Consider the following 19,270-nt stretch of genomic DNA (forward strand, 5'->3'; position numbering starts at 1 on the left):
CAATTGAGGTAAAAATATCAACTTTTATAGAACGGCAAATAAAAACATCAATGTTTTTTGTTGAATTATTGATTCATTCATATTTCTATGTCTTCATCACATTAATAACATGAAGGGGGTATCATTGGGGGGTTCGGATCCCGGATCCCGCTTACTGTTTTATCAGATTCCTGTATCCCGCTTACACTATGTACATAAGCATTTCTCATTTTTTTGTCATTTCCCGGGTCCTGCTAGACCTCATGTCCCATTTTCACGACACAATAATTTGACTTTCATATGTCACGCTTACCAAAAATCGGCAATCCTGCGTCACGCTTAGACCCCAAATGAGACCCACCATGAACTTACTATTTATCAGTCCAGAAAATAATAATTTCAATTTACTTCTTTTTATGTTCTTTCAAATGTTAGATTGATACTTATAAGTAATCCAAAAGAACGAACTTTTTAGATTTTATATACAGGGTAACCTTATTCAAACTAAAACTGATAGACAACAATTGGATTAAAATGTGTTGAGAAAATTTAATATTTAAAAAATCACCTCAATTGTTGCCAAAAGTTTTTTTTTTAAATTTCAAATATCCTATTCATTCTGAATAGTATCTTTTTCATTATGTAAGAAGTCAAGAATTTCTGTTTTATAAGCCTTATGTACTCACATTAATAAATGCAAGCAAACATTTAAAATCAAGAGTACTTGTTATTTATGACAACCTTTTACACCCAACAGTTATATAATATATTTTTTTTACTATTCATTTACATTTTATGCAATGTATATGATATTGAATGGATCTAGATGACTGATCATAAATACAATCACTGAACTATCGATAAAACTTCAGGTTAAAAACTACATGTAACTGCAATACATGATATGAATTTCTTAAAGTGACATTTAACATCTATAAAAATATTTTGCAACTGTTATGAAATACACTGTACTTATTCAACTCATTCAATATAGCAGATTTTAAGTGAAACAGATGCTCAGAAAAATGCAGTCATTGCTATAATATAACCATGATAACTGAAACATTTTCCCTTGCAATGACATTACAAGATTCCAAGGCTTCTAGTTGAAGAGGTATTGATCAAAGCATAAAGTCACTTCTACATGAAATAATTTTAAAGATGACTCCTTGTATTTGATGAGGTTTTTCGTCTCATCCCTTTATTTCTAGAATGTCATTTCATCTCCAAGAGGTTAACTAAGTTGATACAGCACATTTTAAGGACTTCTTCAAATATAAAAATAAGATGTGGAATGATTGCCATGAGACAACTCTCTACAAGAGCCCAAATGACACAGAAATAAACAACTATAGGTCACTGTAAAGCCTTCAAAAATTAGCAAAGCCCATACCACATAGTCAGCTGAAAAAAGCCTTGAAATGACAAATGTCTTCAAAGAAGATTATTATAGATTTCCAAATAATATGTCCCCTGTGGTGAGTTGTCTAAACAAATTCAGAGAATCATTGGATACAATCAGGATATCCAGGTCTAACTCTTTTTTTCTTCTATATTTCCAATTTAATTTCATAAATGTGATCTTAGCTTATGACAGCATTCCAGGCCAAGTTTTGCAATAAATAAATTAAAAAACTTCATGCAGAAAACTGAATTTTTAACAGTTTATAAAGATTATTGTTACCAAATTAAAAAATAAATAAGGACACCATTTAAACCTCTTGTATATAATAATATGTGCCTAATTATAATATCTTTTTATGTAATCAAACTTGTAAAGGAAAATCTCATTATTACATAATCTATACTCTAAATCCTAGTGATAAACAATGTATATTCAATGTCTATTATTTCTAGATCATATAACTTTTACATGATTTAACTTAAATTAAATCATATTTCAATAAACTAGCATAAACAAGACCACAAAGTATCTACAAATCTAGTATAAAGGTGGTACCTAACACTACAGGGAGGTAACTCTGTAAAATTAGCTAAATGTTTTAATTACGTTGCGTTGTTACTTTAAGGGAATATTAAGCTTTTCAATGTTCAAAATAAGGGTTTGTCAAAGTGCTATATAACCAGTGTAATTTTTCTGATGAAATTTTTATATTTTTGTCAAAGAGTCAAAGTAAATACTTTTACAAAATTTTATAAAAATTAAACAAGCCAAATTAATTTTAGATAAGGTTTTGGGTACCACCTTAAATCTCTCCAAAGGTTTATTTTCTCATCTGTTTTGTCTAACTCCTCCTTAGCAAAATTTCATTTTAGTATCTGCTTTTCAGACAGCTCTGAGACAAGTTAAACATGTATTATTTATATACAGAGTCATTTAAGGGGAACCTTAGCAAAGCACAAAATGGTACTTGACAAAAATGGTTTGCTATAATGTCGTCTTCATTTAAGTCCTAATAAATGGAATAAACATAGTAACAACTTCATTTTAAGCAATGCTTTGGTTACCCTGTGTTTACTGTTTTATCAAAACAGCTGAGGATTTACAAATGTATGAACAATATGATTGAGTTGTAACTTACCAATCGTCCCCTCCCCCTGATCTTGGAGTGAAAGCAGAAGAAATTCTGGGAGATATATAGATGTCCCTGGAGAAGAATGTCTCCAATAAAGGCACAGGAAAAATCTGTCAAAATATAATTGTAATATTAATATATTCTTAGACAATTGTAGAAAAAGGATTTGATGTTATGGTTAAAACTCACTGAAATGTTTCTGTTTACTTTATATGTAACTTGTATCTATATCTATTTGTTTAATGTTTGATTGTCTTTCAGTAGACTGTTGAATTAGCTTTGTTGCATATAATACTAGTGTAAAACATTGCATATTCATACTTCAGCTAGATATGCTGATTATCACTGAAATAGTACATATTTTGGATTAGGGGCCAGCTGAAGCCTGCTTCCAGGTGAAGGATTATCTCCCTGTGTTGAAGAGCCATTGGTGGCCTTCAGCTGTTTTCTACTCTTTGGTCAGGTTGATGTCGCTTTAACACATTCTCCATTTCCATTCTCAATTTTATTGTATCACAACTGAAAAATGTCCTCTGAACATTATATCAATAAAATTACATAATATCATTGAATTTGTTGAAGGTACCATATGTCAGCGTTCGATAGTTCCAATGTCTGATCTATTTTTGTTAAAAAGTTCTCAAATCTGAACTATTTTTATCAAAAATTACAAGTAAGAACTTTGCCATATATTTGGATATTTTAAAAGACTTTGTCAATATATCCCCTCTGACTGTTTGGTTTGTATATAGTTTCACTATAAATACAAATCATTCATTGAAAATTTCAATAAATATCGAACATTTTTATGTCTTTGATTGATCAACAACAATTTGAACTTGTAATTATATTTTCCAACTAAAATAAATCCTCTAGAAACTAATACTATGCTTTCTTACAATATTGACATTTGAAGCCCCTTTATATCTTTTGAACTTGGGTTTTTGATTGTGTCAAATTTCAGAACCTAATTCATTTTGCCATTTAAATCATTTTTAAAACCCATTAATCTATAAAATAAAAAGTGTGAGACGATTTAATGGCCATTTCATTTCAAACAATTCAAGAAAAATCTTTTATGCTCTTTAATTATACAAAAGTACACGTGCTATCACAAGAAATAATGCCAGCAAAATCCTCGCCAAAATCGATCACTATGTTCTAAGTTAAATAATCAATGACATATATTTTAACAATGAATTAAAACATTACAAGGCTGTGAATCAAATAAACCTATAAATACCATCTAGAAATAGACTTGATTCACTGATAGGGCTTAAAGACAGATTAAAACATTTTAATTGCAGTAATTTTCAAAAGATGTTACAGTTCATGTCAGGAACTGACAACTGCTTGCATGCAAGGATGTTTATTACAAAGGATCAGCATTAAATGCAATTTAACCTTTGCTATTTTCTTATACTGTTACTTGTATGAATAATTCTTATGTCCATGAATTCAAAAATATTTAGACCCAGTGTGATTCAAATTGAAGTAATGCATGGTTTCAGGGAATTACAAAAACTTGATCAGATAAACAGAAATCCAACTACCAGTGTTGGAATTTGCACAAACTGCTTTTCAATTTTAGAAGACTTGAATGGGAAATGCAGAGTTTTTGCCTAAAATTAAAAGGATAAAAAAAAGGATTTCATAAAGTGTAATTGTTAGTTATCACAATACATGAGACAATTAAGAGCTTGAATATCTTTCTTTCTTTAAGTTTCTAAAATGGGTAAAAATTTAAAACAAGAGGCTCTCAAGAGCCTGAATCGCTCACCTGAATTTTTTTGGTTTAATCTCTCATCAATGATTATTTTGGCTTTTCAATTTATTTAAATGTTCTTTGAATCGTCCTATTTTCTTCAAAAGCAAAAAAAAATCATTTTCTCCTATGTTCTATTTTAGCCATAGGAGCTATGTTTCTTGACATACAAGGAAATGAAATATAAAATTTATACTAGATACTCTGAAACTCTGAAACTCATTTAGCCTAAGTTTGGCTGAAATTGATACAGCAGTTTCATAAGAGAAGATTTTTTTAAAATAAGTCAACATGATGAACAAATTGTGAAAAAAGTCTTTAAAGGGCAATAACTCCTAAAGAGGTCAATTGACAATTTTGGTCAAATTGACTTATTTGTAGATCTTACTTTGCTGATCATATTTGCTGTTTACAGTTTATCTTTATCTATAATAATATTCAAGATAATGACCAAAAACTGCAAAATTTCCTTAAAATTACCAATTAAGTGGCAGCAACCCAACAATTGGTATTTGATTCATCTGAAAATTTCAGGGCTGATAGATATTGACCTAATGAACATTTTTACTTCATGTCAGATTTGCTCTTAATGCTTTCGTTTTTGAGATATAAGCCAAAAACTGCATTTGACCCCTATGTTCTATTTTAAGTAACGGCGGCCATGTTTTTTGACGGATCAAAAATCAAAGCACACAATTTGTGCAGGATAATCTAAGGAACAACCATGCTAAGTTTTAACCAAATCCATTCAGTAGTTTCAGAGGAGAAGATTTTTTAAAGTTAGCAAATATGATGAACAAATTGTGAAAAATTGTCATTAAAGGACAATAACCCCTTAAGGGGTCAATTGACAATTTTGGTCATATTAACTTATTTGTAGATCTTACTTTGCTGATCTTTTTTGCTGTGTACAGTTTATCTTTATCTATAATAATATTCAAGATAATGACCAAAAACTGCAAAATTTCCTTAAAATTACCAATTAAGTGGCAGCAACCCAACAATTGGATGTTTGATTCATCTGAAAATTTCAGGGCTGATAGATATTGACCTAATGAACATTTTTACTCTGTCAGATTTGCTCTTAATGCTTTCGTTTTTGAGATATAAGCCAAAAACTGCATTTGACCCCTATGTTCTATTTTAAGTAACGGCGGCCATGTTTTTTGACGGATCAAAAATCAAAGCACACACTTTGTGCAGGATAATCTAAGGAACAACCATGCTAAGTTTTAACCAAATCCATTCAGTAGTTTCAGAGGAGAAGATTTTTTAAAGTTAGCAAATATGATGAACAAATTGTGAAAAATTGTCATTAAAGGACAATAACCCCTTAAGGGGTCAATTGACAATTTTGGTCATATTAACTTATTTGTAGATCTTACTTTGCTGATCTTTTTTGCTGTTTACAGTTTATCTTTATCTATAATAATATTCAAGATAATGACCAAAAACTGCAAAATTTCCTTAAAATTACCAATTAAGTGGCAGCAACCCAACAATGGTTTGTTTGATTCATCTGAAAATTTCAGGGCTGATAGATCTTGACCTAATGAACATTTTTACCCCATGTAAGATTTGCTCTAAATGCTTTCGTTTTTGAGATATAAGCCAAAAACTGCATTTGACCCCTATGTTCTATTTTAAGTAACGGCGGCCATGTTTTTTGACGGATCAAAAATCGAAGCGCACATTTTGTGCAGGATATACTAAGGAACAATCATGTTAAGTTTTATTCAAATCCATTCAGTAGTTTCAGAGGAGAAGATGTTTGAAAAATTGTTAACGACGACGACGACGGACGCCAAGTGATGAGAAAAGCTCACATGGCCTTTTAGGCCAGGTGAGCTAATAATCTTGGGTTATAATATTTCAGTGGAAAAAGTCCGTTTATCACATTTAGAAATTTTCCTACATGTACTGGTACTGAATGCAAATACAAATGCTAATATTATAGCTATGTACAAGTCAAACATCAATATTTATAACTAACACACCCCTCTACTTACAGTCAATGGGCGATTCCTCTGGCGGGACAGACTTGAACAACTTGTGAAACTTTTCATATCTGGAGTTCCTGCGAGTTGGTGAAGTTTCCTGAAACATAAACAAAGATTAATTAAATGAAAATTGAATTATCAACTGTAACGAAAATAGTTAATAATATCCTTATCACCCCTTCCATAAAAAGAAAAAAATAAATAACAAAACAACATTCAACCATTACAATAATACCAAAAAGGGATTAAAGGTGCCATTAGGAATTACTTTCAGCTTGAGACTACAAGAGTAGGTGTGCTTAAATTGCAAGCCACAAGGAAGAAAAGTATTCAGTAAAATGATAGTAAATTATAACTCTCTGAAACTCAAGAATACCTGATGCTCAGGGGCTTAAGACTTAAAAAAAGCACCAAACAAAGGCCAGTAATATGGTAAGTGTAAATCTTCTATTCTTGTTGTAAATAAGTTCTCTATTCTAGTATAGTCCCTTAAATTTAATATTATCGAAGGTTTTAAGTTTCTCTCTTTTTCTTGGATTAAAGTTCCAAATTGACTTGTAGGGTTTTAAGTTTGCTTTATCTTTGTTAATGTGAACTTTTTATTTTATGTAGATCCCTATGGATCTTATCTTACCTATTCTACTTAATTTTAGGTTTGCTAGTCTTGTGCATTTTAATATGTAACATAGGTTGGTCCTCATGATTTTTTTCTCTTGACCTAATACTTTTATAGTGTTTTTTTGTAGTAAAATTATAATTAAATTATGTCAGAACTCAATGATCAAATTCAACTTAACCTAAAACCAGTCCTATTCAGAACAAATCAATGTTTTGAACTACTTTCAATCAAAACATGACAAAAGTTTCTAAAATTAACTTCAATTTTAAAAAAAAACTTCAATTTAAATTCCAATACAATACTTCCTAATGTTATGGAAAATCTGATAAAGCTGGACTGCACAATTATTATGTACATATAACACTCCAAAAGCATTTAGTTTTGTCAATTTAAAACCTTGGGCCAAATAATGTCGGTTTTTGAAAAGTCAATCTGTCTACAAAAACACATGACAAAGACTGAATAAACAGAATTATATTAAGTTAGCTCAATTTAGCTGACTTTTAAATGAAAGAGATCAGTGTATGCCTAAGCTATGGAATTTCTAAAATAAGATAAATACAATATTTTTCTGAAAGACCGAACTATATTTTTAACCCGTTCTCAAAAATGTTCATGCTGTTTGATTGAAGCATTGATTGCGTTCAGTCAGCAACCTGTCTGTCATATTCAGAACTACTGCATGTTATTGGCAACACTACTTTGAACTTGACCAATAATGCTTATCTGTCCTTGCTAACTCACAAATAAAAATTAGTCAGAAGTCTGAAGCTAATACCGGTAGCTGCTTGTCCTGAACATGCATGATATATATATGCCACAGGGCATTAAGCAATGCACTACCAATCAAAAATATAATATAAGCTGCGTTTGATGTAGACAATGTGCCTCTCTTGATGTTCATACTAACAGTTTTAAAACAAATCTGTATTTTCAATAGTTTTCACTGACATTCTGAAATAATATGATTTCAACCAAAATTTGAATTTAAACCATTCACGCTCTATAATCAAAAAGACAGTGTTAATTGATAAACTAAAAAAATTAATTATCCTAGAAAACTAATTAAAATCATGTTAATTTTTAATGAGATCTACCATTTTAATATATTCCAATTTTCTAGATTTCATATTAAGTTATTTTAAAACACTTCTCAGTTTGAAAAGTCACCACAAATGTATTGTTATAATATCATTAGATTATTTCAATGATGAAAATAAAATTAAAATATGATACAAATGGTTATTAACAAAGCAATGAAAGTTGGTCCTCTGAGCAACATAAACGACTGCCTCTGCAGTAACATTTATATAACATGACATTTATTTGTTTTTTTGCCATGACATTCTCAATTTATGAGTTTCAATGTCCCTTTTGTATCTTTCCGTTCCTTTTTATTCTCTATGTCTGCTATAACAAATCATGTGCAATTCGAGCTATCTACCAATTTTACAAGTGACATACTTTTATAGGGAATTCCATATAAAAGAGGAAAAAAATGTCCTCAGCTTTCAGACAGCATTAAATTATAAAATTTCAGAAATTGTCAATACGTTTCCAGCTCTTTATCAGTTTTTGTGACTTTTAAAACATTAATTTCATCTGTGCAGACTTCTCTTTAAATGTCAATAATATTGTTATCTCCGTTGAGACTTCTGTTCACCATTAGACACAGCAGTTTTTTCCTGTCTACATGTTAATATTGACGACTCAACAAGGAATAGTATTCATCCTTTCAAATTGCAGATATTTTTCCGTCACGTCACGTTTTTCAAACAATGGATACTTCTCGCTTATATTTCATGACACACAAAACAAAAAGTGTTATATCTAACAGCATCATCGACAATGGACACTATTTAAAAGTAATATTATATGACTAACAGAATGACTATAGTTCTTATAATAAACAATCCATTGTTTATCTATTGGAAAACGGATAGTTTATTTATCTGCAATGTGAGAATTATCACAATATTCTATAGTCATGATAGCTAAGACTGCTTCCTCTTTTGAAAAGTAGAACATTGAATTGATTGAGTGTCGTCTGCCTAATGCCCAGTGGCAAATTCAGGAAAAGAACAAATCTAAAAATGTATGCAATAAGAAATTTCGTAGAGTAGGTCAACTGGGATCCTAACAAGTTTGGTAAAAAAGCCAGCTATTAATCACATTTAAAAATGATTGCAAAAGATCAATATTTTTTTCTCTGCTCCTCATTTGAATCAGTCTAAATTGATACTTTATTCAACTCAGCAGATTTCATTAAAGACTAAATAAGATTGCTCTTAATCAGTTTGGTATATCTTATAAAGGCATCCCTGCTATGATGATAAACTGATATTTAAGGTTCAGTGGCAAATATTACATGCATATCAGGAAGAGAACGTGTTAATATGATATGAAACTGATAACTGAATTGAACTCCAAAAAAATGTTTATAAAGCCTGAATTTAAACATGCTTTAAGTTCACAATGTTTGTGAGTAACTGTCTGCTTGAAGTCTATCTATAAAAAAGAAGATGTGGTATGATTGCCAATGAGACAACTATCCACAAAAGACCAAAATGACACAGACATTAACAACTATCGGTCACCGTACGGCCTTCAACAATGAGCAAAGCCCCTATATCCGTAAACTATTACTGTGGATTCATTATTACATTTATTAGTTTGATACCAATTCATGTGAATCACAAATTAAATGCTCAACAATTGACAAATTTTGTTAAGGCTTGTATACAGATTTGGGTAAAAACATGAAATTAAATATCTATGAACATGAACATTTTCCTGAATCCACGAAAATTGGTATCCGCTAAAATAAATGAATGCACAGTAATTAATATAAGACCTACCTTGTGTGTATCTTTCTTGCTCATCACTGTCCACCAAGATCTACCTGTAAAAAATAATAAAAATCATGAGGTCATTGTTTTCTGTACATCCTTACTTAAGCTCTAAAATTGAGAATGGAAATGGGGAATGTGTCAAAGGGACAACAACCTGACCATATAACAGACAACACAGGCCCGTAGCCAAAAATTTCCAGGGGGGGGGGGTGTATTTGGACTCGTGAACTCGACCTTAACACTCACAATTTGAAATAAGGTTTTGTATTTGTTATTTTGAATAATTCTTTCAGTCTCTTTGAGGTTACAGCAAAGATTCTAGAATTACATTTAACCATTTTTCAATTCTTAGTTAAAAGTTTGTTTTATTTCCAACTAAAAAGATTTCTAAAAATTATCCGAACTACATTCAATTACCATTCTTTTATCAACTAACAGAGGTGTCACATTCTTATTCACTTACGTTTCATTGTTAAATAACAATTCCAAAAAGAATTTTCTACAAGAGAAGTTAAGTTGTCAAAAGTGGTATTTTATACAAAAAGAGTACATGTACTTCTTTATAAAATGTTTTCAAGTGGTATATTACATCTACTTGACAAAATTTCAGTAAGATTTTGTTTGGGCTTGTTATTTCCGTATCAATTGTTTTGTAATCAAGAGTGGGGCTTTAACTTAATATATGGAAGTTGAAGTAAATCAATATTTTCATCACTTAATTTTTATTTATTTTTTCTCCTTAAAAGAAAATCATTCCAGAATTCAAAAGTTTCAAAGCAGGCTTGAACCAAACAGATATACATAGCCTCATATTCTACTTGTTTGTAAGCCTTAATCAAACATATGTAAAAACACTTATATACATTTTGGTCAATGGAAAGTTATTCTATATTTATCTAAATTTTTATATCTTTTTTTAAAAGGACAAAAATCTACCTGCACATTAAGTAAATATTCATTTAATTCTAATTTCTAAGACTTGCTGAACAAATCCTTCAACACCACGATTAAAAATTTGATAGACAGTTAAATTCTATAAAATAATGCATTGGCTTTTCTAATGGAGTTTAGTATTTAGATGTACAACATATAAGATTTAAAATTAAAAACATGTACTGAAAAGTTCAATTATAGAGAATCTTCATTGATTATCCTAAAAACCTTCATTCTATGTGTGTCTGAGTAATGTAAAAGATCATATATGGCTTCTTAATTTTATATTGCATCTTCACTCGAATTTCTCATGCATATTGCCTGCCACCTTAGGTATTTGCAAAGACTAATTATACTCTGTTGGATAGGTTTTCAAACAAATATATAAGTAAATTCATGATATGTTTGGAACCTATAAAAATTTCAGTGAAACTTGCTAGAATAAGTCAAATAAAACATTAAAATAAAAAATATTCAAATTGTTTTCAATTACTTTTAAATCATTATCAGTTGTTTACCTTTTGGGGTTCAATTACAATGATATTTTCCAACAAAAATTCCTGAACAGTATATGCTAATGTTTGGTGGTTTTTATCTTTATTTTTGCTAAGTTGAACATAGAAGTCTTAAAAAAAATCAAGTTCAATAAATTTGAAAGCATATATATTACTTACATAAATAAGTTTAAATCCAACACAGCTAGCCCAATGAATGGAATTTAAACTTTAAATTTATACCGTTTTAAAAATGTCCATTTGAAAACTTGGTGAAATGCTTTGTTTTTTTTATTACTAACCAAAACAAAAGCCCTGTATAGTTGAAAATCTAGTACTTACAATAAGTTTCCACAAATCAATTGAAAAACTTACAATTTTAACTAGGATATAATGACATTCGTTAATCAAATAGGAAATAAATAATATATAATTATAGTATTTAGACAACAATGACCAGTAATTAAAATATCAATAGTTTTAAACATGTTACCACTTGAGTTACCTGTCCATTTGTAATATTCACCTGGTCATTTCAGGACAGAATGGACACACACATTTGTATCATATTTCAATCAGTAAACTTTTTAATTATATAATATGAAGTATGAATTTTTGAATACAATATGGGTATACATTAATGAGACTGGGTATTACATCTAACCTGTAACCTGAACCACAACAATAATCAAATACTCAACTTATGTCTGTGTCATTTTGGTCTTTTGTGGATAATTGTCTCATTGGCAAACATACCACATCTTCTTTTTTATATTATGTCTTCAACAGACTAGTGTCAAATACATAATCTTAGACGCTCTTTACTTTCTAAATGGAGTATATAAGACTAGACATAAAACTTCTAAATAATTAATTAATTTCATAAAATTATTTTTAAAAAAATTTATACTTTATCCAAGGCCTTAATTCTAAACTTACATCTGTATATTATAGTACAAGGAGTTACTTTACAGAAGTATGCATATGTTGCAAGAATTCAATATGAGATTTTCCACATTTTCTCGAGCTTCTTCCACTGAAATAGGTGCTGTTGCTTTATACAAAATAAATTACTTTCCCGCCCTTTATATTTTAGTTTTATATGGTCTATCTAAGTTAAATGCTTCATATTTTTAATTTCTAATTAAATTCATCCAAACAAAACTGGTCATAGAAGATCTCACTGTCTGTACCAGAAATTGAGAGTCAAAAGATTTTGACATGTTTTTTTTTAAAATAAGCAGAAATTTTCAGTCCTAATTAATTTTTTAATTTGAAAAAAAGCTTCCAGATCATATTCTCGAGACTCATACTGATATATATCCCCACTTTTATCACCGAAAACAGCATGTTCTTACGTACAGTTTCTATTGGTAATTCTTATTCTAATGATCTGTCAATCATAATTACATATAAATTTTAAAAAAATAAAATCATTCCATAAACTGACCTACCAAAACTAATCAAGCAATAAATATATGACTAGCCATATTACAGTTACAATCATTCTAATTATTAACTGCTGTTCTTTAATTTAACTCTTAATCTTAAAATCTGCTTATATACCATATATATAAATATATCAGAAAATTACATATCAGTCTGATAATTTCTTTGCTGCAGATTTTGTTTATAAGGTCCCTAAGTCAGGCCTTCATAACTTTAGTATATAAACGAGGAACAATATGCCATTTTCAAATACCGACCGTGCAAGGGCTGTATAGTCAGTCAAGGTCGTTAAAAACTTCCATTTGTTGTTGTCATTTTCAAACCATATAAGTCAAATCCTATGTATATTTTAATCTTTTTTTCAGTTCTGAATGATAATTTTCAGGTGTGTTAACAAAGTATGTTGTTTCACACAATATAATTTCTATATATCCATAATATATTTCTGAGAAAAATAGGCATATGAGAAAACAAATAAACAAAGACAATTGAAAATAAGTTCTTCAACATAAGTCAAACTCTAATTAATTCAAAATTTCTTCCTTTTTTCACATTACAAAAAAAGAATGTACAAAAAAAATGTTACAGTAACATAACAATTAAATTAACATCATTACAAAACAATTAATTTTCAGCCAGCATTGAGTGTGACCAACAAAAAAATTAAACTTTCTATTTCAACTGTACAACATGTTAATTTGACATGGGAGCCTTTGGTTTGCCACTGTTTGAAACATGGCACCTATTAAATTTTTGCATAAAATGACCTACATGTACCAGTTAAACTAGATAATTTAATGCTTTTGCAACAAGTATTATCCATTTCATAAATTCAGTGAAATTGGATTTATGTAGTTCCATGGCCACATAATGGCACATTACAAATATAAATGCAAGATCAATATCAGAATCTGTCAGATTGGAGTGTTACTCCTATCCGGTTGTATAAAAAGTCTGCTGGGTGTGATGACATGATTGCATAATGTGTGGTTATCATGCAATGGTAGAAATGTCATCTCCATGATCATATATATATCCATCTATATTATTAATATTGCAACGATTTTCATTTCTACAGATTATCAATTATACTACATTGTAGTTGTATAATGTAATATTGTATTTCTATTTTTGGACATATTTAGATAATTTCCTTGTTGTTATACTTAATTCATTTTATTTACTTCTCATAATATAATCACTTCCTTTAATTAAGTATTTTGTCCAATGTTTGTAATCTCCATCAATGAGGAAACAGGATCGAATTTATATTTTTAATTTTTTGTTGTTGATTAAGTGACAATGTTTAGTAAATTAGAAACAATTTTGTGACAATTTCTGCCTATTTTTCTTGTAATAAGTTTTAAATAATGTGCGTTCAATTATTTTTGTGATTACACATTTTTGTGGACCAAAAGTGTGTTTTGGTGCATTCTTGATTTCAGTTTTTCATCAATTTTGTATACAAGTCTAAAGAAAATTGGTGAAAACCTCAATTTTTGGTTTGAAAACATATCATAGCCTCTTTTTTAATCGTTGCATGTAAACATGGCTAACAATACTTGACTGAAGAATCACCAAAAAAAGGATTTTGTAAAAAAAAAAAAAAAAAAAGGAGCTTTAAAAAAAAACATCCCTACCAAAGCCTTTTGAAATTGACTAACACATATGTTATCTTTCATGATCATTCAATTTAACTTCTATCCTTTTTATATACTTTTTTAGTATATACTTTCAGTAATTCTTTCATATATTCAAACCTTTGTCAATGAGTATGCCTTTTGGTCATTGCAGGAAATCATTTTTTTTTAAATATTACAAGGTACATAGAGACTTAATCTGATTGTCATATGAAACAAATTCATGTTTCTTACAGAGCAGTTCCCTTTGTTACAGTTAAAAGCAAAATTATAAATAACAAGAATGTGTCCCAAGTACACAGATGCCCCACTCGCACTATCATTTTCTATGTTCAGTGGACCGTGAAATTAGGGTCAAAACTTTAATTTGGAATTAAAATTAGAAAGATCATATCATAGGGAACATGTGTACTAAGTTTCAAGTTGATTAGACTTCAACTTCTTCAAAAACTACCTTGACCAAAAACTTTAACCTGAAGCGGACGGACGAACGGACGCACAGACGGTACGACGAACGGACGGACGAACGGACGGACGAACGGACAGACGAACGGAGGCACAGACAAGAAAACATAATGCCCCTCTACTATCGTAGGTGGGGCATAAAAAGGTAATCAAATTTAGTTTTATGTCTTTTTAAACCTAACATTGGGAGGATGGTAAATAATACCTTAAACCAAGGAAGTATATTATATATGTTATTTATACGTCCTTGCTTAAACATAGCAAATTGATTTATTAATGTTTAACAGCCTATCTGATGTACTGGTTTTTACTCCATATAGTCAAACACGGAAGCCATCCTTAATTGGAATTATAAAATAGTTACAATGTATCAGCAAATTTTACAACACGCAGGATTTCTTAAGTTAAGCCGATCAGGCAAACAAAAGTTTATATTGTACTGGGTATTCATTTGTTTGGTGCACATTATTCATGCGGTTAAACAAAAATCTCTTATTTGATAGTACATTTGTACTTAACTCAATAACTATTTCATGGTCGTATCAAAGAAATTTATTTTTTGTATTTTATAGAGTATTTAAGTTCATCAATTATTCTTAACCACCAAAATTTGTAAGTATTGAACTATCATAAATAAATCCAGTGACTGTAAGCAGTCATTGCGGGATCAAGAACTTTTTATAAACAGATAGAAAACTGACTGCTGATAAGAGGGGTCTCCCTACAGTCATGCTGTCTGTGATTCCCTATATAACAGGCCTATAGCCAGAAATTTCCAAAGGGGGGTTATTTGAACCCACGAACTCGACTTTAACAGTCACAATTCGAACAGAACGTTGACTTTAACAGTGCTTATTTGTTTTCAAGGTGAGGTTCGTCCAAACCCCTCGAACCCCGTGGCTACGGGTATGTATAATCAACAAATTTTCCCACAAAAAAGGAATGAATAATTACATGAATTGTAGTTTTTGTCAACTACATGTTAATTATAGATACTGGTATTTAGTCAAATGTCTTACCTTACACACATTTTAGAAATAACTCAATTCCAATATAACGTTTGTGTCACATATAAACAATCGAGTATAGGTGATAAAATTATAATGGAGAAAGACTCATTTGGATACACAAGGTTTCCCCAAACATATCAATAAACAGAAATCTAAATAAGAGAGGTATCTGCATGCCATTATACACTTTGATGAAGTTTGTTTATAAAAAAAAAGGTTGCACAGTTGTACACAAACTTACGACACGTGTCTTTTCATATGAATGCTGCTACTGCAAGAGCAAAAAAAAATGTTAATTACACACAATTTAGATTCCTTCCTGCAAAACAATTTCTAATCATTAACTATTTAAAATTAATTTAGCTTTCAATTCTTAATTAAGAAGTTTAGTACAAAAAAATACCAAGGTAACTAAAAATATGCAACTATCTTAGTATCTACAATGTATTTAAGTTTAAAACAGGATCTTTCCTGGTTAGATTTAGAAAAAAATATACAATAAATATCTGCTACAGAAACAGATTAAAGATTAATTTTCTTGACATAATCAAATGTTAATATATTTTTTTTATATAAAAGTTTAATTCTGGATTCCTATTTAATTTCAACCTTACAGATATAGATAAAGATCCTCGGCAAGATTCTTTGCTTTGTCTATATAATATCACTCCCTTTCAATTGTAATGTTTTTTGGGTTACTTTGGAATCTTGGTATGGTTTTTTGGGTTACTTTGGAATCTTGGTATGTTTTTTGGGTTACTTTGGAATCTTGGTAAGTTTTTTGGGGTTACTTTGGAATCTTGGTAAGTTTTTTGGGGTTACTTTGAAATCTTGGTATGTTTTTTGGGGTTACTTTGGAATCTTGGTAAGTTTTTTTGGGGTACTTTGGAATCTTGGTAAGTTTTTTTGGGTTACTTTGGAATCTTGGTAAGTTTTTTGGGGTTACTTTAGCATCCTGGTAATTTTTTAGGGTTTGTTGATTAATAACAAAAATTGTCATTTAAAGCTATAACTCCTAAAGGGATTATCAAATTGTTTTGCTATATTGGTATTTTTGAGTGAAATGAGCTAAAAATCCTTCAATCAAAATTGGAGGCTACAAAAGTCTAAATTTCCAGCCCTGAGTATGTCATTTTACATTTTTCAAAGGAAATAAAAATGTTCATGATGCACTCTCTGCCATTCCTTCTTATTTCCCAATAAATTTGCTCATTTCTATAATCTTGCATTTTTCCACAACTTTAATAATGTATGAAATATTTACCACATTAGGCTCTTAAAGCAAACGGAAGCCAATCAATCAAAATATCTCCAGCATGTCTCCACCTACAGCTGTTATATACAGGGAACCAGTTTAGAACCAGTTTAGAACCAGTTTCCCAGGACATCAATAATCCAATTTATACATGTCATACATACAAAGTTACAAATTGTCCTCAACTTCAATCAGAAATTACTAATTTATCTCTGATGATTGATTTGAATTTGATCACCATATAAACCAACAGATTTCTGGGAAAAACAAAGCTTTTATCACTAAGTGCTGACCATTGAACAATTTGTCTTATATACCACTCTAATAGGAAACAATTCTGAAATATGTATATCCATTGTTATTTATGAAGTATGAGCCATTTCCTCTTTCATACTACAGGAATTTATATAGAGATGTTAACATAAATTGTCGTTAACCTAGAATTATAAATTTAACGCTCAATAACAAATTGATAGATTGATTGTTGTTTGCTTATCGTCCAGTGGCAAATATTTCATGCATATTCAGGACGAAAACAAGTTCACAATAAATACAATAGGTAGGTTGTCATAATGGAGGCCATTTTGGGATGATGGTCGGGGAAATTTGGACTGCCACTGGAAAATGAGAGTATATTGGATAGGGACAGAAATTTTGCCTTGCAACAGGCCACCTACGGACCCCTCAAAGAGTTGTTGCAAGGGTTCTTAACGTGCAAGGAGCGTGGCACTCTCTTTACATGAGACATCGGACATAACGTGCCCATTCTGACCAGACGTGACTGCGAACTTATTACATCCTGCACAGCCAAACGGACACCCCACTTTGGCAAGCGTTATACTGCCGGTCGGGAGAAGACCAAGTGACCATATTTCTATTCCCCAGTCACCCTTGGGGGCCTCAATAACAAAGGCAGTGTTTATATCAGTATAAAAGATTGGGTCATTTTAAAATTTTTCATTGAAGTTTTTATTTTTCAATTGGCCATTGATTCTCCAATGATCTATAGGTCAATATCTTTTTTTTTCAGTGAAACAGTTTTCACATGAATACAACTTTTCTTTAGTACATTAAACCTGGTGCATAAAAACAAAACAAATGAATGACATTAAAAAAATTGCCAAAAAATATGTAAAAGGCTTTGATCTTTAATGACACTCCTTTTCAATTTTGTAATGTTTTTATAGTTTATGTATGTGACCTTGGCATCTTAACAAGGAAATTCCAAAACTGTGTTCCAATTGACAAAATATGAATACAAGAAGTTTTATGATATTACGTCAATGTAACAGTATCCTAACAATAGATAAGTGTATTTACAATGAGTTAAAATTCATCAGAAGGAAATATGGTATTGTTTACAACCCAAAATTTACTCGAGTACAGACAAACTAACTTGAGTACAGACAAACTAATGTGTGTACCTAGAAATGTTTTGAGGCCTGGCAGGACCTAGCTATATATAAGTTATATGCATATGCATTTATGTTACAGAAAAAATTAACACTCATACCGTCAGAGTTCAGTCAGGATGTTTCACTCACTCAGCCGCCTTTCATGTATGTAGCTGTGGGAACCTGAGATTACCTTACTCCAGATTAACTGCATGTTCACAACATGATACAAACAAATTGCTTCAAGTTAATATTGTTATCATAATTCAAATAATAATGAAATATAACTTTTAATTCACTTTTTTCAAGATAGCAAAATTTTATTTCCCCCCAAATGATTTATTGATAGTACAAGTTATATTTTCAGCAGTAATTTGAACTTATCATTTAGTGGTCAAATAGAGTGAACAGGGGGTCCCCGATTCCCACTTCCATCCTCCATAATGCCCATCCATTCTTACTACCAGACCTCAAAAATCAGTAAAAAAAATAATCCCAGAATATCCCATTTTATTCCCTCTTCTCCCATTATTCCCACTGTCTCCTACTTCCCTTGCCCTGTCAACGTATATTTGTTCCATCTAACAGAAGTTCCAATGGAAACTTTGTTATAAACATTGTCATAATATCTATTTCCGTTGGAACAAATATTCTATACCATTTATTCCGTTAGGAACATATACTGTAATATTTATTCCTGTGGAAATAATATTCCAGAATATTTTTTTCCTTTTGGAACTTATATTATGAAGGAACTTCTATTCTGTGACAGCCCGACTCCCACTTCCCATCCCCTAATTCCAATGTTTCCATAATCCTGTCCACCCCCTCTTGACTTGAAAAGTACAATCTTTAATTACAATGTACCAGGACTTTGA

General features: G+C 30.4%; 1 protein-coding gene across 3 annotated transcripts in view; it reads right to left on the minus strand.

The window, feature by feature from the left end:
- Window positions 1-19,270, minus strand: part of LOC139519829 (GRAM domain-containing protein 2B-like) — a 71,873-nt gene that overhangs the window by 13,593 nt on the left and 39,010 nt on the right. For all 3 annotated transcript variants that reach the window (XM_071312106.1, XM_071312107.1, XM_071312108.1), the window contains 3 exons: window positions 9,759-9,802; window positions 6,291-6,378; window positions 2,523-2,626 (listed from right to left, as the gene is read on the minus strand). In XM_071312106.1, coding sequence (XP_071168207.1) covers window positions 2,523-2,626; window positions 6,291-6,378; window positions 9,759-9,782 — 216 coding nt within the window. In that variant the 5' untranslated portion in view covers window positions 9,783-9,802. The remainder of the gene's footprint in view (window positions 1-2,522; window positions 2,627-6,290; window positions 6,379-9,758; window positions 9,803-19,270) is intronic.

The sequence above is a fragment of the Mytilus edulis genome, chromosome 4 (genome assembly GCF_963676685.1).
Source record: "Mytilus edulis chromosome 4, xbMytEdul2.2, whole genome shotgun sequence".
In the NCBI taxonomy this organism is placed as follows: Eukaryota; Metazoa; Mollusca; class Bivalvia; order Mytilida; family Mytilidae; genus Mytilus; species Mytilus edulis.